This window comes from Amia ocellicauda, chromosome 6 (genome assembly GCF_036373705.1).
Source record: "Amia ocellicauda isolate fAmiCal2 chromosome 6, fAmiCal2.hap1, whole genome shotgun sequence".
Classification (NCBI taxonomy): Eukaryota; Metazoa; Chordata; class Actinopteri; order Amiiformes; family Amiidae; genus Amia; species Amia ocellicauda.
In genome coordinates, this window is record NC_089855.1 from 46,151,651 (window position 1) to 46,178,678 (window position 27,028).

The 27,028-nt window shown below is 48.1% G+C and overlaps 2 protein-coding genes across 2 annotated transcripts; one reads left to right on the forward strand and one right to left on the reverse strand.

The window, feature by feature from the left end:
- Window positions 1-111: 111 nt before the first annotated feature.
- gga1 (golgi-associated, gamma adaptin ear containing, ARF binding protein 1) lies at window positions 112-12,413 on the reverse strand. The gene is made up of 17 exons (XM_066707288.1): window positions 12,283-12,413; window positions 10,042-10,126; window positions 9,810-9,885; window positions 9,323-9,421; window positions 8,287-8,410; window positions 8,000-8,100; window positions 7,774-7,854; window positions 7,414-7,554; window positions 7,226-7,307; window positions 6,615-6,722; window positions 6,232-6,381; window positions 5,535-5,608; window positions 5,189-5,382; window positions 3,422-3,663; window positions 3,130-3,299; window positions 2,785-2,895; window positions 112-2,697 (listed from the first exon to the last, which is right to left on the reverse strand). Exons 1-17 carry the CDS (start codon window positions 12,323-12,325, stop codon window positions 2,587-2,589), a joined length of 1,992 nt encoding a protein of 663 aa, XP_066563385.1. The 5' UTR covers window positions 12,326-12,413; the 3' UTR covers window positions 112-2,586.
- Window positions 12,414-14,042: 1,629 nt separating this feature from the next.
- micall1b.2 (MICAL like 1b, duplicate 2) lies at window positions 14,043-26,882 on the forward strand. The gene is made up of 16 exons (XM_066707290.1): window positions 14,043-14,923; window positions 16,388-16,436; window positions 17,465-17,606; window positions 18,418-18,518; window positions 18,708-18,832; window positions 18,936-19,549; window positions 20,536-20,605; window positions 20,731-21,125; window positions 21,224-21,603; window positions 22,065-22,199; window positions 22,326-22,452; window positions 22,561-22,651; window positions 22,734-22,807; window positions 25,366-25,480; window positions 25,651-25,697; window positions 25,797-26,882. Exons 1-16 carry the CDS (start codon window positions 14,781-14,783, stop codon window positions 25,925-25,927), a joined length of 2,739 nt encoding a protein of 912 aa, XP_066563387.1. The 5' UTR covers window positions 14,043-14,780; the 3' UTR covers window positions 25,928-26,882.
- Window positions 26,883-27,028: the final 146 nt, after the last annotated feature.

The window sequence follows — 27,028 nt, forward strand, 5'->3', positions numbered from 1 at the left end:
TATTTTTGTGTGGTGGAGTGGCTGGGGGTGTTTTAAGGTGTTAGTCTGCTTGGTCTCAGTGCAGCCAGTGAGTGCTGCACCCACAACCTCACACAATCGGAGAGACAAGGATTCAATCCAAACAGAATACCCTTTTATTTCCCTTTAAATACACATTTGCACTACAGTTTAGTTGTCTTTTTTTCCATTTCTTTGTATTTGTATTCTTTTAAGTTTTTTTTTTGGTTGATGTACAGAATTTGCAAATACCGATATATACATTGACAAAGTCATAGAGTTGGAATTGCGGAGGACCGGGGGGTGAGCGAGCGTTAGTGTGTATTGCTGAGGATCAGTCTTCATCTGCAGCATCCTGGGGAGAGAGGTGTCTGGAGGGGGGGGTACAGTTTGACAAGTGATAGAAATCTAGTTGGTGGAAGTCGGTCAAAATACAGCAAAAGCTATTACAGTAATTCCAAATACATTCTTCTGGAGAGGTTCTGACCCACTGCTACTCTCCCTCCCTGGGCCTGGAGGACCACAGCGTCCCCTCCCCGCTCCCACTTCTAGCAGAGGGCTGAAAACACACTCCATTCCCAAAGGGGGCCACAGGGTCTTATGGGCTTCAGTTCCAATCTCCCCACACCAGTCCACTGGGCTCCCGCTGAGCTACCTGGTCCAACTCAACCGGAATGAGGGCAGCAGCTTCTCTCCTGGTCATGCATGGAGCCTCGGACTCGAGAGTCAAACCGGGTTGAAGAAAGTGGGGAGGGGAATAGACATTCAGTTAAAAACCAGGTCCACCTCCCCAGCTGGAAAACCATCCAGTGTAAAGAAACTGTTCAAGACCACAGATCTTCGTGGCAAAATCAGCTCCTCCCCCAGAGGCTCGGAGCTCCAGGCCGTGGCGGTTCCCGGCGCTGGTCCTTTAAGCCAGAGGTTCTCATGTTCCCCTGGCCCGGCTGATTTGGGGAACAGCGTGCTGGGATTGGCTTGAACAAAACCAAACACCTCGTTTCAGCTGCATTTCACTCTCAATGCCCTCGTGCTCACGAGCTGCACAATTCAACTGCCCTGGTAGCGTTTTTCTCTCCCCTTCCCCACTACTTAGGAAATACTGAAACATCACATGCTGACTGCAGTTTGGTAGAGTAACTGGGAGCCGGAGCTGGAAGAGGTGCCAGCAGGACCGGCATGGTGGGCAGGAGCAGGGTGATGTGGGGATCCCACCTACTACCATGGCTTTTAAACAAGTGGATCTATTATTTTGTATAACTTTTCTTGCCCCAACATTTCAAGCAGTCTATTATCTCAGTGAACTGACTGAACCCCAGACAGACAGACAGACAGACAGAGATAGAGGACACCCACACCAATGAGTCAGTCACCACTGAATACAATATATACATCTGAACAGAACAAACACCACCAAAAAAAAAAAAAAAGCTAAATTGTCAGAAGAGGCACAGTTGGCAATGGGGTGTCAGTAAGACTTCAGGGTCTCCCACTAGTGTCTAGAGTCTGGGGGAGGAAGTGGGGGGAAAAAGGAGAAGGTATTTTTCCATTTTGATTTCTTGTGCAAATAAATGTCTCCAAAGGCATGTTCAGTCTGTGCCTCCCTCTATCTCCCCATCCAGAGTCAGCTTATTTTTAAACGCAAGCTGATGCAGCACTGGCAGCAATAAATACACGAATGGACTGTCCACAGGGCTGCCCCCCTCACACCCACACACAGCGGCCCTCCACCCCGTCTCACTTGCTCTGCCTATCTTTCTGTCGCTCGAGCCCAAGTTCTGCATCCCAGAAACGCCAGGACACGACAACAGTAGAGCGCACACGCACACGCACACGCACACAAACGGAATCTGGCGAGCTGGTTTGATTTATTGCCGTACTTGTTTTGGTTTATTTATTTCTCTCCGCTGCCATTTTAAATGATTCTTATTATATTCTATTCCCTGAACCGATCTGTTTAACAAAGCAGACCAATCCCACCATTATTATATCCAGCTCTCTAGGAAAGTATTATTATTATTATTGACGCTGAATAAAAATCTCAACACATATTGTCTTAACCGTTGTGGCCTCCCAGTGCTGGGAGATCATGAGGTCACTTCCTGTGTCAGGACTCCCAGAAAGAGCAACGTTTCCACAGCCTCCGACACGACAGGAAGTCGCTGTCCGAAACAGACACTGTTCTTGGGGTGGGGGGGGACATCATTCAACAATCACATTCAATCACTGGGGGAGGGGGTGGGGCGTGTGCTGACCATTACATAAAAGGCATTTCATTTCCTCTCGTCAGATTTAAATGATCCCTTTAAGAGTTAGTAGTGCCTGAACAGTGCTGCACTGGGCTGTCAGTTAAAGGGTCGGAAGGGAAGGAGGTGGGCAGCAAAACGAACAAATGCACAGAAGATGAACAGAACAATAAACGGAGGACAAAATAAATTAATCCCACAATGAGATAGACAGAGGAGGAGGGGACAGTAACAGCTCCAGGGGGTGGGAGGGAGAGGAGAGGAGATGCTGAATTGGGCGATGGGGAAGGATGGGGGAGCAGGAAGCAGGTGACAGGAAGTGCTGTGCTGGCGCTGGTCCGTCCCCCTAGAGGCTCCCCCAGGTCTCCGGGGGGGGGAACTGCTCCACATCACCGATCTCACTGAACGTCTCATCCCCCAGAGTGAAGGACAGCTTGTACCGCAACCGCACCTTCTCCTGTAGAGCAGGGGGGAGAGAGAGAGTCTGTCAGTCAGTACAGTGCGTTCTACTGGCCCTGTGTGGGTTACAGTGCGATATACTGACCCTGTGTGGGTTGGCCAGCAGCAACACTTGTGTGATGGCGGCGGGGGGCAGGACGGGGTTAAAGGCCGGCAACTCTGTGCCTGATGGGGGCTGCAGCTTCACTTTCATCACCTGGAGAGAGAGAGAGAGAGAAAAAAAGAGAGAGAGATGGGGGGGGTGTCCTCCTGTGCCAGTCAGTGATGAGCCTCCACTGTAGGTATATCCCAGTGATGGTGGGTCAGAAGGGACAGAAGGGGATATCAAAGGTTGCCTCCAGGGAACAGTCTGACGGGGGAGGGATGTGGGGACCTCGGGACTGGAATACGAGGGGGCAGGCTTGTTGCTGGGACAGGGCTGTGTGCTTACCTTGGGGACGGCGGACTGGAAGACGATGTTGCGCAGCGGGGCAGGGGCCGAGCTCAGCATGGAGATCACAACCACCAGCACGTCCGGCCGCGCCGGCGGGGGGTCACGGGCAAAGTGGAACAGCACCCGCAGACTGTGCCGGTCATACACCGTCACCGGCAACACACTGCCTGCACAGAGAGAGAGAGAGAGAGAGAGAGAGAGAGAGAGAGAGAGAGAGAGAGAGAGAGAGAGTCACTGTCACTGCAACACTTTCTGCAGGCGGGGGGGAGAGAGAGAGAGAGTCACTCACTGGGTTTGATGGACTCCAGGGGTACAGTGACGTTGGCCAGCGAGATCTCAGCCTGGGCGCCGGAGGCAGGGGTGGCAGGCTGGGCAGAGCCCACAGAGAGGGTCCCGAGGCTGGGCTGGGAGTTCAGGAAAGCCCCAGGCTGCTCGGCAGAGAAGGCCGGGATAGGGGCGGGGCTGTGGGCAGGGCCGGACATGTGCTGCAGGTCCCTCAGGGTGGGCTTGGGCTGGGCCTGCTGCTTGTCCCTGGACACCATGGCCACAGCAGCCACGACAAAAACAGCAGCACACAATTGTAACAGACAGCAGTGCGCACAGGACCTGCAGTGCACGGCAGTGCACAGTGTAGTGTGGAGTACACAGTGTACAGTACAGAACTGTGTGTCACAGTATAGTACAGTGTGTTAGAGTGCAGGGTGCTATACTACATAGGGATGCTCCGATCAGGCTTTTTACAGCCGATACCAATCACCGATTTTCTGTCATTACAATTGGCCGATACCGATGATTTTGTTCTGCAAGTCTTTACACCAAGCTTCTTTGTAACCAGTTATGTGCTATGCATAATGTTAGTGCTACCTTATTGTTATTTTGAACTGTAGACCACAGGTGTCATTTCATTTTTTCATTGCCAGAATTAAATTCAGTGGGTTTATGGCTTTTGCAACAAGTAATCATTTTAAATTAAGACTTTTACTAATAAAACAAAACAAAGGACCACATCAGGCTACATTTCATGGCATATAAGGCCTCTTCATTACACATTAAACCAACAGTAATTAAAATAAAGGTAACCTATAACAGAAATATTACATTCAAATAAAAATAGAAAAGACATCAGCCCACAAAGAACATAAGCAATATTGGACACGGTTAAATAGTGGATTTTGCAAGATGTAGGCTAATCAATGAAGATTAATAAAAGGTGTAGGCCTACACTAAACCTTTTTCATTTAAGGCTACATATGATGGCACTGGGCATGTCTTTATCAGCAATTCAAACCATGTTAGTAATTAAACATTGCCTATAACAAAAATGCGCATTCAAATTCAACCCACAAAGAAAACGCATTACTGGGTAAGGTAGGCTAGAGATGGGCCGTCTATTATTAACTTCAGGTTCTTTTTAATGAATATGAGCATCTCTGCATGTTTTGATGACAATCTGTTCCTCTTCTCATCCAGAATGTGCGCTGCTGTACTGAATAAGATGTTTGCTGTCTACACTCGTACAAGGAGCACAAAGGTAGATCCGAGCTGTGTCTGCCAGTGCAGAGAAACGGCCTTTATTCATCTTCCAAAAGAAAAGCGGCTCTTGGGATAAGTTGCTCACTCAGATTGACATTTAGTTCCGATGTGACATCATTTCGTTCGCATTTGTCTCTGTTCTTTTCGCTCACAATTTCCTCGTGCATTGTCTGCAGAATACTTGTGCGTTGTGCTTTCATTAAAGGCTTGGTTGCTTGCGATCTCTCATCAGTTGGTTACCCACAGCACATACCTTACAAACTGCGATTTTTTCATCATCAAAACTGCCAGACCGGCGAGGATATGCTGCAGTGCTATTGTAGGCTAGTATATTAGTCTCATGTCTTTTGCTTCATCAAAAAAATATATATATTTTTTTTATCAGCCACTGGAGCGACCACCGATCGAGTAATTTTAAATGTGAATTGGCCGATACCAATCAGCGGGCGATCGATCTGAGCATCCCTAATACTGCAGGGTGCGTTACAGTGCAGGGTGTGTTACTGTGCAGTAGTTCAGTTACCATTTGACCTGCAGGGCCTCTGGGGGCAGTGACTGCTGCAGGAGACTCTTCCCCAGCTCCTCCAGCATCTCCAGTGCCTTGTTGCCGGGGGGCGTGGGCTGTGCTGGGGGAGGGGCCTGTGAGGGTGCGGTCACTGCAGGCTTCAGCATGGCCGCCGGGGCTGCTGGAATAGGCGCGTCCACACTGTCGGAGGACTGACAGCACAGCAGGGTCAGACAGGGCACAGCGCACTGACAGCACAGTACAGCGACTGACTGACTGGACACTACAGTACATTAACACTGACTGTCTGACTGGACACTAGTCCATTAACACTCACTGTCTACTGTCTCTGTCCGTCTCTCACCTGGAAGGAGTTCCAGCCAGTGGAGTCCACAGTCTGAGACACAGAGGTGGAGCTGGAAGTGGGGTCATTCAGACCTGAGAGAGAAGGAGGGAGACAGAGATACTGTCGATACATGTTCAAGTCTAAAATGTATAATGTCTGTATTTATTGCTCCCCTTGTCCTGTTCTCCAGCACTGGACAGGGCTGTCAATGATTTAGCAACACTGATGTCAATTAGTTAGTCCCTCCAGAAATCTAGGATTCTGGAATTCCAGATTTCTCTTCCTTATGCAGATTTCCACAGAATAAGCCAGTTTTTGAATAATAGACAGGGAAAAATGTTTAAATAAATAAATAAATAAATAAAGGTAGTAACATATATAACCACTAGGTTACATAACATTACACAGAGTAAGTAGCACATATTTCATTCACTTGTAACCACCTATTGTCAACAATCTGCATCGTATATTTTTATATTGTGTGATCTGTTATAGGAGGGACAAAACTAAATCACTTAACTCTGCCAAGACAATCAGTTACCCATAGAGGCAGGTTTAAAATTGAGAGATTTTTTAGACCAAATAGTGTTAGATCAAAAAGTAAAGCTGGAAATGTAACATGCCCATGAGCCTTTTTTGAACTGAGAGAGATAAATACAGACACTCTGAGGGACTGACTGGACAATAGAGTACAACTTCACTGACTGGTGGTTACCTAGTGACATGAGCTCGTCATCAAGGAGGGAGAGCCCTGCCTCTGGGGGAGGGGCTGTCTGGCCTGCAGAGAGAGTGGGGAATGCTGGGTAGGAGGGCGTGGTCAGTGCAGCGTCCAATCCCGTGAGGTCGAGTAGGGCAGAGCTAATGCCTGCGGAGGGGCAAGAAGATCGAGTTAAATAGAGAGACAGTCAGAGAAGTACAGATCCAGAATGAAGACAGATAGGTACCTAGAGATATGAAAGACAATAGATAGACAGACACAGATACAGAGACAGAATGATTCTCAGACAGACAGTCTGATACACACAGACACAGATCAATACACACAGATCAGACAGACCGATACACACACAGACGGACCAGATCCTCGGCACTCCCTACCTGGGATGCGGGGCGCGGCTCCATCCCCATTCAGCTCCTCCCCCTGGACCAGCTGTCTGTACAGGTTGATCACCTGAGTCAGGCTGTCATTGGCCTGCAGGATCTCCGCTGTAACAACAGCACAAAGGAGCACAGCTTAATACAGCACCGTTTGGATTTTGATTTTAAATGCATCAGATTGTTTTGGTTTTGTCTTTATTGTTTTATTTGTTTTTTTGTTTTATCTGGTGCATTTTAAGTTAATTTCAATGCATTTGACCATTTTGTTTAATTGTGTTTCATTTGGCAGTTTAGCCCTTATCACAATTTTATTGTTTTTGATTGATTTATTGCACGTTATTTGAGTTCTTGTATTTTTTGTTCGAATTTAAATCACATTAAGATTTTAAAAATTTTAAGTGATTTTAGAATTGTTCTTTTAAAAAAAAATAATCATAAGTATTAAAATTTCGAATGTTATTTTATTTGTAAATGTAAAATACTTCACCCAATAAATAGTATCTTAATACAGCACAGCAGAGTATAATACAACACAGCACATGACACTACAGTCCAATCTAGTCCACTAAAGTACAACAGAGTACACTACACAGTCCAGTCCAGTCCAGTACCCAGGGCCTCGTCGTTGTCCTCCGTGTCGCTGGCCAGCCGGAACAGGGTGGGCCTCATCTTCTCACAGCGCTGGTACAACTCCTAGGGAGAAGGAGAGGTGGGGAAAGACCTCAGACAAAGCCCCAGAGCAGGACCGTAACACACATGGACTACAGACACACACAACCTCTGCCTCCGCCTCCCCTACCCTGATGAGCTCTTCATTGGGGTTTGGCTGGGACGGTGCTGGACTGTAGTCCCCCAGCAGCTCAGTCAGCAGGCGCACGTTGTTGTTGACCTCCTCCAGCGCGCTGACCCTGCGAGACACTCTGTCCATCCGCTTCTGATCCTGAGAGACAGACAGACAGAGCGAGACAGAGGATCAGTCTGTGTGTTTCTGTCAGACTATGAGTGTGTCAGTCTGTTAGTGTGCGTGTGAACGTGTGTCCCGCTGTGTTTGTCAGTGCATGTCAGTGTGTATGTCTCAGTGTGTGATCGCCTGCGTCAGTGTGAGCCTGCCAGTCCAATGTGTGCGTGTGTGTGTGTGTGCCCTCTGCTAGCCCCTCACCTCCTGCACCATCTCCTTAATGAGCTTGTTGGCGGCTCTCAGGTCCTCTGGGTGTGAGCTGTTCAACAGACGAGCCAGCATCTAATCAGGGACAGGGGGGTGAGAGAAAAAAGCATGAGTTTTAAAGCGTCTCTCTCTCTCGCTCTCTCAGTGCACTCCTCCTCCTCCTCCCTCTCTCTCTCTCTCTCTCTCTCTCTCTCTCTCTCTCTCTCTCTCTCTCCTTCACCTTGGATTTCTCCTCGTCCTCAAAGATGGCATTCTTGGGTCTGGGGGGGGGCGGGGGGAGGGGCCTGTCGTCGGGCAGAGCTGGGTCCTGCTTCACAATCCCTGAGAGGACAGAGGGAGGGAGGGGGAGAGAGAACAGATCAGTCTGCTAAATAACAAACAAAAACAATATCAATAACAGTAGTATCTGGCTCATCTCATCTCAATGAGTAACTTTTTAGCCTAGGGCAAGAAAATGACTGTGGTGTCTGAGCAGGAGTCAGGGGTCAGGGGTCAGGCTGCACTGACCTTGTTTCTTGAGCATCTGATAGGCGTCTGCAATCTTGACCTCGTCTGGGAGGCCGACTGTCCAGCTGTACATCAGCTCCAGGACTTTCCCTTTGACCTTTTCAGGAGCACGAGAGCCAAGGTACTGGGGAGGGAGGTAGAGTGAAAAAGTGACAGGGAAAGAGAAGGAGAGGGGGTGGGCAGGACGAACAGGGACCAACAGAGAGGGACTGAATAAGATGCATTGAAAGAGACAGAGAAAACAGGAATGGAGAAGCACAGAGAGAGAGAGAGAGCTGCACACAGTGTCTGCGTTTAGATGCAGCCTAATATTCCATAAATTATCCGAATAAAGGCCATTCTGAATAAAATTCCTTCATATAAACACCTCAGTCGGAATAGAATAATCCGAACGCAGTGATTCTGAATAAAGGACCTGGTATTAACCTTAGCTAATAGGAGAATATTAGCCATATAAACGCTTGTTCGGATTACATTATGAATTGCTCTTGGTCTGCTCTGACGTAGCTGACGTAGACCTAATGAAGAAACAATGTATTTAATATGTGGATTTATTGATGTGCTGTACATGGTCATGACATTTCAAGTAAATACCTCTGCTTTATGTTGTTGCTGTGTGAATGGTAGGATGAGAGTGTGCAATTGCGGTGTCTGTCTCAATTGCAAGAATATGACTGAAGCCAGTAAGATGCACAGAATGCAAAGACATGTCTCTTATGTGAGGAAAGGCAAACTGCACGGCAAAATGACACTGCACAAGTCACAAAGTAGCACAAAGGAGCCTATCCGTGTTATATAATTGACATGTAAACGGGTACCCACAATAAACAGTTGGTTCGTAATATCCATTTGGAATGAACTGATTACGACTGACCAAATATTGTGCATTGAAAGAGAGAGAGAGAGAGAGAGAGAGAGAGAGAGAGAGAGAAACGGAAATGGAGAAGCACAGAGACAGAGAGGGCTGCACACAGTGTCAGGGTCACACAGCACAGACAGTGCTGCAGTACCATTCTCTAGCCAGGAGGGGGCTCACCTTGGGAGACACCACCTTGATGAGCTCGTTGAGGAAGCGAAACTTTCCCACCTCGCTATGGAAACGCTTCCCACAGTTCTTCATGCAGGTCTCCAACACCTACCGCACACACACACAAACACTGTAACACACTGTAATTCACACACACACACACACACAAACAAACACACTGTAATTCACACACACACAAACACTGTAACACACTGTAATTCACACACAAACACTGTAACACACTAATTCACACACACAAACACTAACTCACTGTAATTCACACTAACACATACACTGTAATACCCCATAACACAAACACCAAAATACTGTAAAACACTAATTCACACACACTTTTTAGAACATTGTAATCACACATTTAATCACTAACACACTGTAATACACAAACACACACTTTAATTAATAGAATATTGTAACACAACTTATACATCACACAGTCACATTCAATACTCCCCTCCTCCCTCCCTGCCTCACTCACTGTCAGAGCCTGCATGGCCTCCCACTCCTGGGGAGACTGGATCTTATGGGCCAACAGCCTGGTGGCCAGCTGAGGACTGAGAGAGAGAGATAGAGAGAGAGGGGGAGGGAGGGAAAGAGAGAGAGAGAGAAGAGTCACAAACACAGAGTGACACTGAGATGCACACAGTCAATACAGATACACAGAGAAGCACAGTCAAACACTGGTTAGCACAGATCAACAACTCACTCACCCCTCAAGGTCCTTGTTGAGTTGCTCACAGAACGCTCGGACACTCTCCCAGTCCAGCTCTTTGTTCAGGGGATTAGTGGCCTTGTCTACAGGAGACAGACAGACAGACACATACATTAGAGATACACTGACTGGACTGGACTGCTGCAGAGTCACTGACTGGACTGGACTAGACTGCACTGCACTGCTGCTGGGTCACTGAGTGGACTGGACTGGACTGCTGCAGAGTCACTGACTGGACTGGAATGGACTGGACTGCTGCAGAGTCACTGACTGGACTGGACTTGACCTCAGCACTGAGTCACTGACTAAATGCAAACACAGCCTTCATCTTAACCCCTGGTTTGGCTTTTCTCTACACATTGCCTCCTATATAGCAGTCCTGACCACTTCCTTCTTGTTATTTCCTGATTTTGTGTGTGGGGAGGTATACTACTATTTTATTGAATTTAGTATTTTTCTTTTCATCAATAAAAACAATTCAATTTTTAATACTTGTGATTAAAATCATTAAAATATCAGTCCTTAAAATCACTTAAAATTTTTAAAATCTGTGATTTTAACAAGAACTAAAACAATTAACTTCAAATTAAACGTGCTCAAATCAACAAAACAAACGTGATAAAAGCAAAAACTGTGTGGGGAGGTATAGACGGCACATTTGCACAGATACAGGCGTGTGGAGGTAAGATGACAGCAGCTACAGTTTCCTGCTGAGCTGCACCAGACTGGGAGAGAGGCTGCTGGTGGAGGAACCTGAAATACAGCAGCAGATGGAATCCTGGGACTGCAGCCAGCCAGCCAATCAGCAAACCACAACACCAGCAACCAGCCAATCAGCACATGAGAAGACCGGCAGCCAGCCAGTCACCTAACCCACCAGTAAATGAGCAGCAGTGGCTCTCAGTGCCTGGACTGGCAGGGCCCCTGCCTGCACTTCTGCTTTCTGTCTCACGCAGCTCTCAGGAAATCGGAAACCCCCCCATCACACTTCCAGCAAATTGTTTGGTTTACATTCATATTTCTCCACCAGCTGTTTAATCTGATTGGCCAGATGAGCGTCCGATTAAGTAACTGGCCGCGTTTTCCCTTCCTCTAGTCGAGTCTTCCCTGTCCTTCAGTCATTGTACCAGCTGACGAAGACATACAAATAAGAATCCAATTGAGCAATTACACTAATTACAACTCCAACTCAGTAATGAAGAGATGAAACTACATTAAACTCAGGGGCAGCTCCAGGACTAGGGTAGAGAAATGTGTAATTACTATGGTTATAATTCGTGTTTCATATATATCATCATCAGCCTATACTGATGATGGATGAAGGCCTCCCCAAAATGTTTCCAATTGCTTCGATCTAGATAGGTACAGCTCTGGAAAAAATTAAGAGACCACTTAACATTGATTTCTGAACTTGGAGTGGTCTAAATTTCCAGAGCTGTATATATACATGTACATATACACAAAAAATACACACACAATATACAATGATACACTATTCTCACTGCATATTTTCAGTCTGTGTTTTAGCTTTAACCTAGACTGCAGAAGCCAAGAGTGGATTATTTTATTTGTATCATTTTATTTTCTTATTCTGGGCTGAGGGCTACGCAGTATCACACCCAGGGCGCACCTCACACGGAGACAGTGTGCATCCTGCGGCAGTGGGACCAGTGCTGTGGTCCGGGACAGATACACACTGACTGAGGCCCCGGCACAGCAACAACACAGTAACAACACACGTGTCTGTCGGCATTATTCATTCAAGGTCGTCCTCCAGTGCGTGTAAACGCGACTCTGCTGTCTAACCCAGACGGCAAGCAGCGCTTTAAACCCCACAGCGCCGGTGACACTTAATGAGGTAAACATCCGCTAACAGACACCCTCCTAACTCCTCCCATGTCCCCCCAGTCGTGGAAAATAAATAAACCGCTTCCACACAGGCTCGGGCCGCCCTGTTTACACTAGGGAGGGATACCGAGGTGGCAGCCCGGAGCGCAGCGCAGCGCCGGCGGAGCAGCGTGGTCTGCGCCGACACAGGGACGGGTCAGGGTGAGGTGTGTCATCTCGCTGTTGATTTGTATGTAGTGCCCCGAGTCCGGCCCAGCTTCGGAGACCCCCGACCCAGCCGCCAAGCCCCACAGAGGACCCGGACTGACAACTCCCGATGAGGGAGACTCCCAGCCGCCTCCCCCTGGCCCCCAGCCCGCCACCCCGCTCTGCGATCCCGGGCGGTACTCACTGATTCGTGACTCCAGGGTCTCCTCGTCTGGCGGCGCCGCCATCTTGCGGGAATCCTCCCCACGCCAGCAGCTGGTGGAGTCTCGCGAGGAGAGGCCGCCCAGCTCTCGCGAGAACTGCTTTCTCTGTCTCTCGCGCTCTCTTCCTCAAATCTGGTTGCCAAGGAAACGTCACTAGGGTGCATTCTAGAGCACGTCACCCTTCTTTATGACAATGGCATTATTCCCTCCTGTGCTTTCCAGGGATGTGGAGAAGTATACTCTTAGATATGGGTATATAGCAACACTGTGCTTGAAATGTAATGTATGTTAACACATGAAACTAAATAGGCCTACCCTCTAATAGTATTATTATAATACATGTGACATCAAGCAGCCCTGCTCTTTTTCAGGATCTGTATTGTTTTTAGTAGTAGCAGAAGTAGAACCATTGCTTTCGGACAGTCACGCTCCTCTCACCACATTTGCACTGCACATAGAAACCTCCATACAGTGACGCTTGATGCTTGTGCTGTAATACCCGATATTATCCCACACAGCAGTGCTGTGGTGGTTAAATAAATGGTGTTTGTAAGGCCCAATATGGTCCAAAGTTGAGACAACGATCTTGTCCCCTATGACAGTAAAGTGAAGTGTGGTTTTCCACGGTAAAAATGTGCTACAAATACAAAAGTGCTACATGGTACAAATATGGCACAGTCCAGTGGTAAAATACTGTAGTGTCCCTTGGTAAAAACATTGTAGAAATATGGAAGTGTTGTGCTTTTTTTAACTCATATCATTCATAATTATTGATGTAACTGATTAAAGTCCGTTGGATATAACATTGGATACTCACACACACTCACACAGACACACACACACACAGAGCTGTGACGTTGTGATAGCAGAGCAAGTGGGTTACTATGTGGGGCAAAGGTGGGGGCAAAAGTGCAGCCTCACCTTTGACAAGATCTCCCCTATGACAAGCCTTTCTCCTGTGCAACATTTTTGTGACCGACAAAGTAACACACAGAGTGTGTTTAATATTATTGTAGTTAAGGTTGTGAAGTTATAGTATAGTACAGTTTAGCATGCAGTCCGTTATAACAGTCTATATTACAGTACGATAAAATATAGTGTATTACACAGCATAGTGTGCCACATTGCTATAGAGTATTATAGCAAAATACTGTTTACAGTGCATTAATTCAGTCTATAGAATCTAACAGTAAATAATGATGATGTATAATAAGGAGCATATCCAATGATGTGGTTAAATTGATTGTCCCCAATGACACTTTTTAGTGTTTTGGTGTCCCTTACAACACCATTTTACTTCCATATGACATTGGGTCGAGTATGACCATTTTCGCCCCTGTGTGGCAGTAATATTGGCAGTAACTTGGTTACACGCAGGCTTTGACATTGTAGTATAACTCAGGAGTGCTATAAAGCACCACTGTACCGTTACACTGCAGTGTTTAAGGCACCATACTTCTCCACACTGTACAGTGGCTTGGAAATGTACCTTGACACCTATGGTATTCACAGTATGGTACACGTTACACTGTTGAAAACAAACTTCTTTTTAAAATATAAACAGAGAGAGCGTGTGTTTATAACCTGTGTAAACTAAAGACCGGGAGACAGTGGGGATTTGGCCCGGGCAGGGCGAGGGGAGATGAGTCAGCTGCTCAGCGCCGGCTAAAGCGCCGGCTAAAGCTAAAGCCCCGGGCTGCGCTGCCTTATATGGCGCCGCGGGAGCGGAGCGCCTACTGACAGTCCACAGTGAGCGGAGTGGCTCGACTCCGCACCGCCTGCGTTCATTGGCAACATCTGGGATTTCTGTTCAAACATAAGCTTCTCTTTGATGCTTATACGTTTCATTTAGTTTTTATCCGTTTCAAGGAGAAGGAAAAGAAGAAGCTTCGATTTCACATTTGGATTAATTACATTTTTGCACAATAGCGGAACCCGTGTGTTATTTCTGGACTGGTAGTGAATGTAGCCTACGTGCGTGTCTAGGCAACGCTGTTTTTGATTTCGTTTTCCTGTTCGTAATGTAGCTACACACCGGTGTGTCGGGGTGACGGCGCAGTGTGAACTGTACGCACAGATTTCAGCTGCGCTTCAGCGCTGTGGGGCGTCACTGGAGGGCGCTGGGAGGCAGGCAGCACACAGGCTGCATTGTCCGCCCTGTGCAGTTAAAGCTGGTGCTTTTCAGTGTGTTGTGAAGTGCTCAAATCGTGCGGCGTGCAGCCCGCGGCGCGCGTTGTTCTCCCGTCTGGACCGGCGTCGGCGCTGCGCTGCGCTGCGCTCGGGTTCAGTGAGATGTTCTCAAGAAACCCGACGCGGCTCCAGTGGAAAGTCGGTGTCTGTGTTACACCCGGGGTGTGTTTTAACCACCAAAGGACATTTTTATGACTGTTTTTCCTGTCCTTTTCTCCCTGGGATAAACTTTTACAAACTAATTAAGCGCAGTTTTTAAATAATTGATATTATATACCGAAGAGGCACCATGGGCTCTCTGAAGGCGCTGCAGGAGTGGTGTCGGATACAGTGCGAGGGCTACCGAGACGTGGACGTTAAGAACATGACCTCGTCTTTCAGGGACGGCCTGGCGTTTTGCGCCATCATCCACAAACACCGACCCGACCTCATGTAAGTATCCCGCTCTGGGTCTGTACTGAGCGGTTGTGTGTGTCGGTGTTAAACCGGCTCCTGACGGCGGGCCCGCCCATCCCCGGGCTCGAGTGGAGCGGTTCCCGCCGGAGAGGGCAAGGGAGGCGCGGGTGTCGTATTGCCGCCGCGCTGCCGGGCGGAGGGCTGGGGTCGTGTGTGAAGAACAGTGTAGTGTAGTTGTGTTGTATTTGGACGAGTTGCGAGTTTGGCTTAGTTATTAGTTTATGACATGGGACGACTATACTGCCCCTAATGACGAACTATGTTGTAGTACTATTAGAAAGTTACATAATCATCATATGTATTCATAGTTATTGTTTATTATGATTATACGGTGTATTCCAGTTTGTGAGCAAGTTTGCATTTGTATGAACAATGCAGAAGAAGATGAACAAGAATAGTCAATTATGTCTCCGAATTGATTCAGTTACCGAGCCCTCAGCACTGGGCTCTTCCCCATGAACACACAGTACAGACTGTACAGTACAGGGGAATAAGTGCCCTTTTCCCCGTTATTAACCTGAACCAACAGAAGCAAGATATATTAGCCCCTAAGAGCGGATATGGCGCTGGTGTGTGGTTGGCATGTTGCACATCCCGCAGCGCCTTCAAAAGCATTTCCATTTCCAGTTGCGCCGGTTCTGCAGAGCTACATCATGTCGGGTATAATAAGTCATACGGACCAAACCCGGCTGCCGGCTGCAGTGTCTGCGCAGGTAATGCGTGTTTACCGGTGAGCCGATGAGATCACTGGCCACCAAGCGCTGTGGCAGCGGCAGCGGCAAAGGTAACCCAAACAGCTGTTACAAGAATGATGTACAGAATAAACCGTGACATCAGGACTTCTGCAGTGCTGGACACAACACACCAAATCGACGCCCCCTCCTTCCCCTCTGTGTGTTGAGCGTGTTTATTTTCGAAGACAAGTCTATGTTTAGTGAGTCAGCGTGTGTGTGTGAGAGAGAGAGAGAGAGAGAGACACAGAGACAGAGACAGAGACAGAGTGTCAGTGTCAGCTATACACTCACACACTCGAGATGCTGCTGTTTGTTGATGCTCATGGTACCTCTGTTTACATCTCCCTCAAACCTGACCCTTGACTGACTGTCACAGCGCTCTCTGTGCCATAATGTATCTATTATTACTGATGGCACTGCTGACAAGCACTGCTAATAATACAGCCCCTAGGATCACAGATTACTGCAGGTATCTACACCCGATACTTCTGCTGCTACTGGTTCACTAATTAATAAAATAAGGAATATATGAAAAAATAAAGAAAAACAACAAGCTTCAATTTCATTTCTCCTTTCCTCACCCCTGTTTTCTCTTCCTGTATTTTCATATTTTCAGTTTTCTCTGTCTGTCTGACTGATATTGTACAGTACAGTGTGCCAGGGAGTCAGTGTATCAGTGTCTGATTTCCTGTCTTTTCTTTTCCAGAGATTTTGACTCCCTCTCCAAAGACAGCGTCTATGAGAACAACAGGCTGGTGAGTGTATGTGTGTGTGTGTGTGTGTGTGTGTGTGGTCTCTCCCTCTGTCAGCCACTGTGACTCTGACACGGGGCTCAACACTGGACACTGTGGACAACTCAGAGTCTGTCCCTCCAGTTCTGTTGCTCTCTCCAGTTGGAGTCCTCTGCTTCTCGACCTGCTCTCCTGTCTGTCCACCTCCTTCCCTTCCTTCCTCTCCCTCCCTCCCCGCCTCCCTCTGTAATGCCCTGTGGAATGCAGTGTGGCTGCACAGCTCAGTCAAGTGAGGCATTGTTTACAAGTGCCTAGTACTGACTGATACAGAGGGAGAGGGAGGGAGGAGAGAGGGGGAATGAAGGTGAGAGGGAGGGGGGCAGAGGGACTGCAATAGATATTCCCAAACTAGGGGAATATTCTGTAATAAAATAATCAGTGTCAGTCCTCCTAGGGGAGGGACACACAGCCCAGCTGGCTTCCACAGCCTGAGGGCCCACTGTGACACTGACAAGATGGCCCTGCCTGGGAGGAGCGGAAATGTGATGACCACAGACACCATTTCTACTCTCATCTGTTTTCTTATTAATTTTGTTTGCTAATGGAAAAACAAGGATATGTATGTGTATGAATGTGTGTACATTTGAGTTATGAGTTATATTTATCGTGTGTGTGTTTGTTATGGTGCAATATGTGTCGTCCATGTCTCTCTGCATTTCCTTTCTCTAGCCATGATCAGAAATAGTCTCTGCTGCCCATTGTTCTCAGTGGATTCCATGAGTGCTATTTATATACAGCCTGTCTGTCTGCATCTCTCTCTCTCTCTATTGTGTTGTCCTTATCTATATCCCTCAACCTGTCTCTGTATCTCTCTACCTCTTTCCCTCTTCTGTGTCTGTACATCTTCCCATCTCTCTGTCTCTGTCTGTCTCCTGAGGGCTCGTTTCACTGTTTCAGTCATCACACGAGAGGGAGGGGGAGGGGGAGGGGGAGAGAGCTGCTCCTCAGCCTGGGTGACCCATGTCCGTCTCTGCTGTGTCTCGCTCTCCCAGGCGTTTGAGGTGGCCGAGGCGGAGCTGGGCATCCCGGCGCTGCTGGACGCTGAGGACATGGTGTCCATGAAGGTGCCTGACCGGCTCAGCGTCATCACCTACGTCTCCCAGTACTACAGCTACTTCAGTAGCAAGAACCACGGTACATAACCCTGCATCGCACTGCACTGCTCAACACTACACAACAGTTCACACACTGCTCAACACAATACTGCACTGAACAGCTGGGCACTACACAAACTGCTCAAAACAGCACTGCGTTACTCAACACCACACACTGCTCAACATGACACACATCTCAACGCTACACACACCTCAAAGCTACACAGCACTACACACACTGCACAACACTTCTCGGACACAACACTATATGGTATTGATTGTACATAACATCGCACAGCACTAACCACACTGTACGCTATACACTCCAATGGTACAACTCTACACACTCCACACTGTACAGCAGTGTGTCTGAGAGGGTGACAGTCACAGTGACGGTGGTTCCTGGTACAGAAACAGGAAGTACAGTGATTGAGGGGGAGAGAGGGAACGTGACTGGAGTGTGTTTTAGTGTGTGTGAGAGTCTTTGTTAGCGTGTGTGTAAGTGAGAGAGAGAGTGTGTGTCTGTGTAGAAGAGAGAGAGTGAGAGTGTGTGTAGAAGTGTGAGACTGCACGTGTGTATGTCTGTGCATACTTGTGGGTTGGGGGAAGCGGCTCACTTCCTCAGTTAATTCCACAGCCTGGAGTTGACTGAGGTCATCAACCATTAGCCAGCTGACTGGGCCATTCCTGCCCTGCTGCTCTGACACACTGACTCTCTGACATTGTGACACTGTGACTCTCTGACTCACTCCCTGACTGTCATAGAGACTGAAATAGATCAGGTGAGGGAGAGAGACAGTGGCAAGGAGATGGAGATCCTGAACTGTCTTTTTATTCTCTTTCCCTGGCAGCTGCCCCACCAACCATGAAGAGGCCAAGTGGCACGGCCCACAGCGAGCCAGCCATGAAGAAGCCTGTGACCGGCGGCGACGACAGAGTGGGAGAGCCCAAGGTACAGTGGGATTCAACAGATGATAAACAGTGTTGGTGCAGCCCTGCCTCACCCTGTGTCCCCAGATCAGGAACTCTGTGTTTTCTGTCTCCCTCTCTCCCTTTCTATCCCTCTGCTATTCTTTGTAACTTTCTTTTGTATTTAATTTGTGGCAAAATAATTATTCTCCCTCCTTCTCTGTCTGCACAGTCCGGGGAAGACGGCCAATCAAAGCGCAGTACCATGAGCAGCACCTGCGCAGCCTGCGGGAGACACGTGCACCTGGTGCAGAGATACCTGGCAGACGGGCGGCTCTACCACCGCAACTGCTTCAGGTACTTCTAACAGACACACCCAGGGACCACTGACGGACACACACACACACCCAGGGGCCACTGAAACGCCAGAGCACACTGACACAGCTCTCCCCTCACCCAGGTGTCAGGAGTGTAGCAGTACTCTGCTCCCAGGATCCTACAGGCCAGGCAGCGAGGAGGGTTCCCTGGTCTGCACACATCACTTTGGGAAGCCTTCGGCCAATCAGAACGGCCGTCCGGACCTCAGCATGGGGGCGCGACTGGGAGGTGGAGCCTCATCGGAATCGGTGGGAGGAGGTGCACAAGTGGCTCCTCCCCCAACCCAGGAGAAGAGCCAGACTGAGACGCTCCCTGTGGGCACCCCTGGGGAGACTGGCAGTCTGGAAACTGTAGAGAAGAGAGAGAAAGAGAGGGAAGGAGGAGAGGAGACAGAGAAGGGGGAAGAGAAAAAAGAGGAGAAGGCACAGCCTCCTGTGCCTCCCAATCCTTTCGAGGAAAGCGAGGGAGAAGAGGGGTTGGAAGAGAATCGAGAGACAGAGGCCAGAGCCAATGATAGCACCCTCCCCACCACCCCCCCTGCATCATCCACAACTGGCCAATCGGGAGGGCCAGGCCGACCTGTCCCCGCCCCTCGCCGTGTGTTCGACATCGACACCTCCCCCTCTCCCGCCCCACCCCCCCGCCCAACCCCCCGCTCCAGAACGCCCCGCCCAGCTGACAGTCCATTGGTCAATGGTGAGTCACAGGGTTTGACTGCTCCTGTATCTAGTCAGCTTATGTTGTAAATCACCCTGGATAAGGGCGTCTGCCAAGAAATAAAAATAACAATAATAAAATAATAAATTGCAGTCAGCTGCTACTGTGTGCTCCAGTAAAAGACATGAGTGCTTCTGCAGCCTGGTGAAAGAGCCCAGCAGAGATGTGGTCAGAATTTGTTTTCAGAAGAAAGAACCAAATGCATAAATAACAATAAATGTTCTTATTATTATTATTGTTGGAAGAGTCAAAAATAATCCAGAGAGAGATGGATGTTCAAGCAAAAGGAAATTATTACGATCAGATGCACGGAGAAGCAATTGAGAGGCAATCTTGAGAACAGTCTTAGAAAAGTTACTAAGTACAGGCATGTTTATGCAGACCAGACAGAAGAGAAAGATAACAGGCCCACATGTCTGTCCTCTGATGAGTGGAAATTAGGTTTCTGCCTGACAACTGCTCAGGGAGACCTGGGGTAAAATTAAGGCGTACCTAATGTTTAATATTAGAGGGTCTTGTATGATGTATCAAGCCTAAATTGATGGTGAAAACTTCTTAGTATTATTTTTGTCATTTAGCTGATGCTCTTATCCAGGGTGACTTACATTTGTACCCATTTATACAGCTGGGCATTTTACTGGAGCAATCTAAGTGAAGTACCTGCTCAAGGGTACAACAGCACTGCCCACCTGGGATTTGAACCCATAACAGTACCGTAGCACAGCAAGACCATGAGATGTGACCTTGTTCACACAAACACTCCGGGAAAGACTTGCAGTTCTTCATTGTTCTTATTTTTGCAAATCACTTGGGGAATATTCCTCTTCTGGGGATCGGAGTGAATTTTCACCAACCAAACAAAATGAAAAGCAAAAAGCAGACGACACACAGCCAGGATGGTTCGAATGCTTGAAGTGGATTCCACAGGACCCTCCCCATGTTGCTAACCCTTCTTGTCTTTGTAGGAGATCCAGTGGACTCCAGAAGCTCCACACCCATGCCCACACCCACTCACAGATCCCAGTCCCACGGCAAGTGAGTAATTAGCCCCGCCCACCTCATTACATCACAGGCACATCAGGGTGACTCAGTGCCCTGTACCTTCACTGTAAGTAACAGAAATACAGCCATAATAATGAATATAATAATGTTTCTGCTAGCACCAGCCTGACCAATGAGACCCGGCCTAAGGACCCCCCTTGGATGGCTCTTGTCCAATCAGAGCCCAGGAAGAAGCCGCCCCCTCCCCCTCCCCCTGGAACACCCCCTCGTTCTGGTTCGGTGCCGGCCCTGAGGGGGGAGGAGCCTCAGCCCACCACTCCCCCACACCCCAGTAATCCCTTCGAGGACGGGGAGGAAGAGGAAGAGGCGGGGCCCCAGCATGAGGGGGAGGCAGGGCCAGAGGGTTTGGTCCCGCCCACTGTGGTTGCCAGTCACCCCTGGTACAGCATCACCAGCCCAGCCAGTGGCTCCAGCACACCCAGCCCTGGCCACACAGACAGCACCTGCAGACATAAGCGACCAGCACCCAGAGCCCCGCGGCCCTCGCCATCAGGTTAGTCTCTCTCCTCCCTCTCTCTGTTTCATAATCATATATATCTGAGTTTATCTGTTACTCATACTGTTCCTCTCTCTCCCTCTCTCTTTCTCCAGCTCCCCGCCCCTCCTCCTTCTCCCCCCCCCCTTCCCCGGCGCTCAGTGCGGAGAGCGTCTCCTCCGACTCCTCCTCCTCACGGGGCCCCGCCGCCTCTCCCGGCTCCCCAGTCACCAAGAGCGTGTCGGAGCCGTCGATCAGCATCCCGGCCAATCAGAAGCCGGAGCTGACCGCCCGGAGCCCCTCCCCCCATGCTCCCGCCCCCTCGGGACCGCCGACCAATACCAGCTCGGCACCGGCCACCCCGCAGACTAACCGCAGCACAACCACTGGAGGGGTTCGCATCACCCGCCCCCCGCCCCCCCGGCCACCCTCCACGCCCAGCCCCCTTGCCAAACCCGGGACCCCCCCCTCACAGCCCCTCCCTACACTGAACAAGGTGAGACTGCGATTGGCAGCTAGGGTGGTCACAGAGAGTAACAGTGCAACAGAATAGTGATGTTATAGTAGGGGGCTGTAGTAACAGTGCAGCAGAATAGTGCTGTTATAGTAGGGGGCTGTAGTAACAGTGCAGTAGAAGAGTGCTGTTATAGTAGGGGGCTGTAGTAACAGTGCAGTAGACTGGAGCTGTTATAGTAGGGGGCTGTAGTAACAGTGCAGTAGACTGGAGCTGTTATAGTAGGGGGCTGTAGTAACAGTGCAGTACAATAGTGCTTTTCCAATAGGGGGCTGTAGTAACAGTACAGTAGACTGGAGCTGTTATAGTAGGGGGCTGTAGTAACAGTGCAGTACAACAGTGCTGTTATAGTAGGGGGCTGTAGTAACAGTGCAGTAGAATAGTGTTTCAGTGCTGTGTATGTGTGGTTCTGATGCGCGCTCTCTCTCTCTCTCTATTCTCAGAAGACCTGTAAGGAGAATCCCTTCAACAGGAAGTCTTCCCCCACTGCCACCCCCCCCAAAACGACTCCCCCCCGCGGCCCACGCCCTGCCCGCCCCCCCGCCCCCGGTCATGGATTCCCCCTCATCAAGAGGAAGGTGAATGACTGGAAGGAGGATCGATCAATCACTGTATCGATCAATTATTAAGTCAGTCCGTCGGCTACTAGAGTAGATTGATGAATAATTGTCCAATATTGTAACTCTGTCTCTGTCTCTATGCAGGTCCAGTCAGATGAGTATATCCCAGTAGAGGACATCTATGTGGAGATGGGTCAGATCGAGCGGCAGCTGGACGAGCTGGAGCGGGGGGGCGTGGAGCTGGAGCAGAAGCTGCGTGGCTGCCAGAGCGGTGAGGGCGGCGGGGGCTGGGCTGTGTTCTGTGCTGCTCTCCTCTATGGCACTGAGGTGCAGGTCTTGTACTCTGTTTTAAAGTCCTGTGTTCTTGTCTCTCTCCCAGATGAGGAGGAGGAGAAGCTGCTGGTGGGCTGGTTCAAGCTCATCCACGAGAAGCAGCTGCTGGTGCGCAGGGAGGCGGAGCTGGTGTACACGTGAGTGACAGGCAGGGGGAGGGTCTGTGTTTGTGCGCACTGTTAATACAGTGTGTGAACGCTCTCTCTCTCTCTCTCTCAGGGCGAAGCAGCAGTCTCTGGAGGAGAGGCAGGCAGATGTGGAGTACGAGCTGCGCTGTCTGCTCAACAAGCCAGGTGACTGAGGAATACTCAGTAGTGTAGTGGACAGTGCTTAGTGTAGTCACTCAATTTCAATTTCAATTCAGTTTGTTTTATTGGTATTGACAAAGCATTATACAAATTATAACAAACAATATTTTAATAATATAGAAAATCCATATATATAATAAATATTAAATATTTTCTGTATTTAAATTTATTGTTTGTTATAATTTGTATGTGTGATATATATATATATATATATATACCCCCCACCCTCATTCAACACAAATACAAACAGAACAGGTTCCCTCCACCCCTCCCTCTAGCAGGTCTGTATACTGTACTGCTTCTCAGACCGGTGTCATGCGCTGTCCCTCAGGCTGTGACAGGTGGACACATTGGGCAGCCAGTGGGGCTGTGTGTCGCTCTCCCTTTCTGTCTCTGTCATTTGTGGGAATTGTGGGATGGAGAGAGTGATTTTATTAATAACGTTTTTTTTCACAAGTTGGGAGTAGCACGACAGATATATCGGAGGACCGATGTTACCGGCCGATATTGGCCTTTTACAGAAATATCTGTATCGGCACATATTCCACTGATAATGCACCGATACATTTTTTTTTTTTCAAATTAACTTAAAATCCTTCGTCAGACTTCAGACAATAAATTAAATGTGTTTATTTGGTTTTACAGTCGTTATTATAATTATTTACCATTATTTTTTAACAGTTATGGTGCTTAGTTTCTGCTGGAAGCTTCCGACTCCACAGTGATTCTCAGCACAGCGTACACACTGCTGAGCACCGCGGTGAAACACACCCTCACTGAGAAGCACAGGGCTCATAAACCAATAAACCTGTGTTTTACTAAAACACTCATAACTGATAGAAAGTGTTTTTGAAAGCTGTGCAGCATTTGAGTATCCATGGTTTTGATTGTTTATTTTTGTCATGACTGAAGATTACCGCATACTATGACACAGAGGCGCATTTTTACGGAAAAGTTAATCACTTTTCAGAATTCACAAACATCAATTCAAATAAAGAAAAACGGTAAATGTTCACTGAAGATGTTGACTTGGATATCCGCAAACAAAAACTGTCTACAAATGACATGCATGTTTTCCTGTGATCTGAGCTTGCATCTCAGACAATGTTGGATAAAACTGAAACTACATCATATTTATAAAATATTTCAAATTCTGCATCGTGTTTTGGCTGTGATTCGTATTGTAATACGTTTAACATAAGTATTAAATAAGCTACACTTTCATGGGCATTTTTTAAAAAAAAAAACAGCTGTGCTATGCTGCCTGCGCTATAACCTGCCCGTGTGATCGGCAGTATTGAGGACTGAACTGGACATTACCTCAGAGAACCTGACCCGTGTAAAATGCAAATATAATCTTGATCAGCACTTAACAATATCATAGTATTTGCTCTAATGTATAGAACATGCATATGTTTATTTTTCCTTATTCTCACTTAATTTATTTTTACAATGTTTGATTTGAGGTTGTTATTTATGATGAAAATTAATACTAAGTTAATTATGTAAAATGTAAAAATCCTGCCTTCAGTGCATATTTTACAATTTCTCTCTGACGGAGAGATTTGAGGGATCCATGCTAAGACAAAAAAGCAAATATCGGCAGATATATCGGTAATCTGGTAATTTAGCTTCCCAATTATCAGTATTGGTAACGGACCCAAAAAACCTGTATCGGTTAGGCTCTAGTTAGGAGAGAGTGCATGTCTATGTCCACCTCCTGTCTCCGTGACCACAGAGCCTGTTCTCCCTGGCCAGCCAGGTCTGCCTGTCTTCCTGTTTCTCTGGCCAGGCTGTGGTCACTGAGCCGGTATCTGGTCAGGATCTGCCTCTGCTTTGTGTTTCTGACAGTCATCAGGTATTCTGCCAGGCTGTAGTTTCTATTGAGGGTCTGATAGCACTCCAGTGTCTTCTGTGTTTTAGTGTTGGTTTCCCAATGGCCCAGATAAGAGTTTTGAGGTGCTGTATAATTTGGTTCAGTCGAATTGGCCTTGTTAGTGCAGTGCTGTCCTGCAGCTGACTGAGCACAGTGTGGCTCTACTCAGTGAGCCTCAGGACCAGCTGGTGGAGGGGACTCGGGGTTGAGCTCCTGGTATTGCAATGCTTTGAAATGGAGGGAGAGTCACTATCCAATATTTCACTGCTCTTTTTTGAATGTCACTAATCAGTGGATAAAGGCCTAATTCAGCCCTGCATGCACTGGTCAGTGTATCTCTCTGTACTTTCAATATATTTTTACAGAACTCTGCATGCAGGTTTGTCCCAATTTGTGATCTCCTGGTTGGTGATTAGTCCCCACACTTCACTGCCATATAAGGGAATTGGTTGAATTCCATCTTCCAAATGTTGACTAAACTTTATGGCATGAAAAGCCTTTATTGCGTTCACTGCCTGAGTTCTGTCTTTCTTCTGGAGTATCATGATTCTGTTTGTATTTATTCTCTCCCTATACAGAAGGAGTGGTCAGAGGAGGACTATGGGGTAGTGGGTGGGTAGTGTAGTGGACAGTGGTCAGTGTGGTCACTCTGTCTCTCTCCCTATAGAGAAGGAGTGGTCAGAGGAGGACCGGGCGCGGGAGCAGCAGCTGATGCAGGAGCTGGTCACCATCATAGAGCAGCGCAACAACATTGTCACCAGCCTGGATGAGGACAGACAGAGGTCACTGCACTGCATACACTGCACTGCACTACACTACACACACTGCACTACATTGGACCAGACAAAAACAGAGGTGTCACAATCCTGCACTACACAATCATAAAAACAGTCAGAGAACACACCATAACAATCAATTAATAATAATGATGTGATGTGTTTCTGTGTGGCAGAGAGGAGGAGGAGGACAAGCTGCTGGAAGCCATGATCAAAAAGAAAGGTTAGCGCAGAATCTCTCTCTCTCTCTCTCTCTCTCTCTCTCTCTCTCTCTCATTCTCTGTGTCTGTCTCTCTCTAACCCTCTCTCTCTCCCCTGTCAGAGTTCCAGAAGGAGGCTGACTCAGAGCCCAAGAAGAAGCACAAGTTCAAGCCCAGCAAGGTGCTGAAGATCCTGGGCAAGACTGAGTCCAAGAGGGGCTCCCCGCGCACCTCCCCTTCCCCCAAGAAATAGAGAGAGTGGAAGGATGGGGGGAGAGAGTCGGGTGGGGGGGAAGTATAGAGTGTTGGGGAGTGGACGAGTGTAAAGTGAGAGAACTGTACCCCCCACCCCCAGCCACCCTTTGAACTACCACTCAACCGCTGAGCAATAATCCTCCTCCCTCTCTCCATCATTGAGATGGGATCTGCTGTCACTCACCATGAACAGATGGGTCAATTGCTCTGAGAGTGGAATGGTCTATGGGGACCTATTGCTCTGATTTACCTTCATCTTCAAGTGCTTTCCTCTCTCCTCTCTCTCTCTCTCTCTCTCTCTCTCTCTCTCTCTCTAGCTCCTCCAGCTGTACACGTGTATATATGATCAAATGCCTTTGGATGGGGGGGTTATAGAGCAAAAACTGAAAAACAAGCTTAGAGTGATTAAGTGTGAGAATAAAGACTGTGTCAAGGTGCCGTTACATCACTGACTGTACTGCAGGCTCCTGCTGTGGGGGGGGCAGCCTGCCCGGTGCAGCACATTTCTTATGCAATATCTGTTGTAGTGTCGTTGTTTTTGTATTATTGTCAGCGTTTTTAATTTATATACTTTCTACGCTCCTTACGGTGTCAATGCTGTGTGAGGCAACTCTCTTTGTGTGTGTGTGTGTGTGTGTCTCGCGCTCTCTCTCTCATTATGTGCCTCTCCCTGTTGCTCGCTCTGTGAGTCACTTTTTTTTTTTTTGTGTCTCTGTCTGTCTGTCAGTGTCTCTGTAGACCCCGGAGAGTTGTCAGTTGATATGCTAATCTGCACTGTGTAAAGAAACTGTAAAATGTATGTATATATACTGTCAGGAGCCCAGTATGTAGACATCAGGGTTAGTCTCTCTCAGGCTCGGTCTGTCTGTCTCTCATTGGGCCTCGTGCCTTCCTATCCGTCTGTCAGTCAGTCTGTGTCTCTTGATCAATTTATCTATCTGTCTTTAACTGATCAGGTGTCTCTGTGTCAGTCATTCTGTATCTGTCTGAGCGGGTATCTGTCGAACATAAACAGAAGGGCTGCGGCTGATGGAGACGGAGACGCAGACTAACCCTGTCCACACCCAGCACCGGTGAACCAGACCACACAATAAGAGAA

What these genes read in the sequence shown, in the direction of transcription:
- gga1 (XM_066707288.1), bottom strand. Translation starts at nt 12,325, where the DNA reads ATGGCGGCGCCGCCAGACGAGGAGACCCTGGAGTCACGAATCA. An exon ending in AGGACGAGGAGAAATCCAAG is followed by an intron (nt 7,855 to 7,999) that starts GTGAAGGAGAGA and finishes GTCCCTGATTAG; the next exon opens with ATGCTGGCTCGTCTGTTGAA. An exon ending in CTGGCTGGAACTCCTTCCAG is followed by an intron (nt 5,383 to 5,534) that starts GTGAGAGACGGA and finishes CTGTGCTGTCAG; the next exon opens with TCCTCCGACAGTGTGGACGC.
- micall1b.2 (XM_066707290.1), top strand. Translation starts at nt 14,781, where the DNA reads ATGGGCTCTCTGAAGGCGCTGCAGGAGTGGTGTCGGATACAGTGCGAG. An exon ending in TCCCCCTCATCAAGAGGAAG is followed by an intron (nt 22,200 to 22,325) that starts GTGAATGACTGG and finishes GTCTCTATGCAG; the next exon opens with GTCCAGTCAGATGAGTATAT. An exon ending in AGCCATGATCAAAAAGAAAG is followed by an intron (nt 25,698 to 25,796) that starts GTTAGCGCAGAA and finishes CTCCCCTGTCAG; the next exon opens with AGTTCCAGAAGGAGGCTGAC.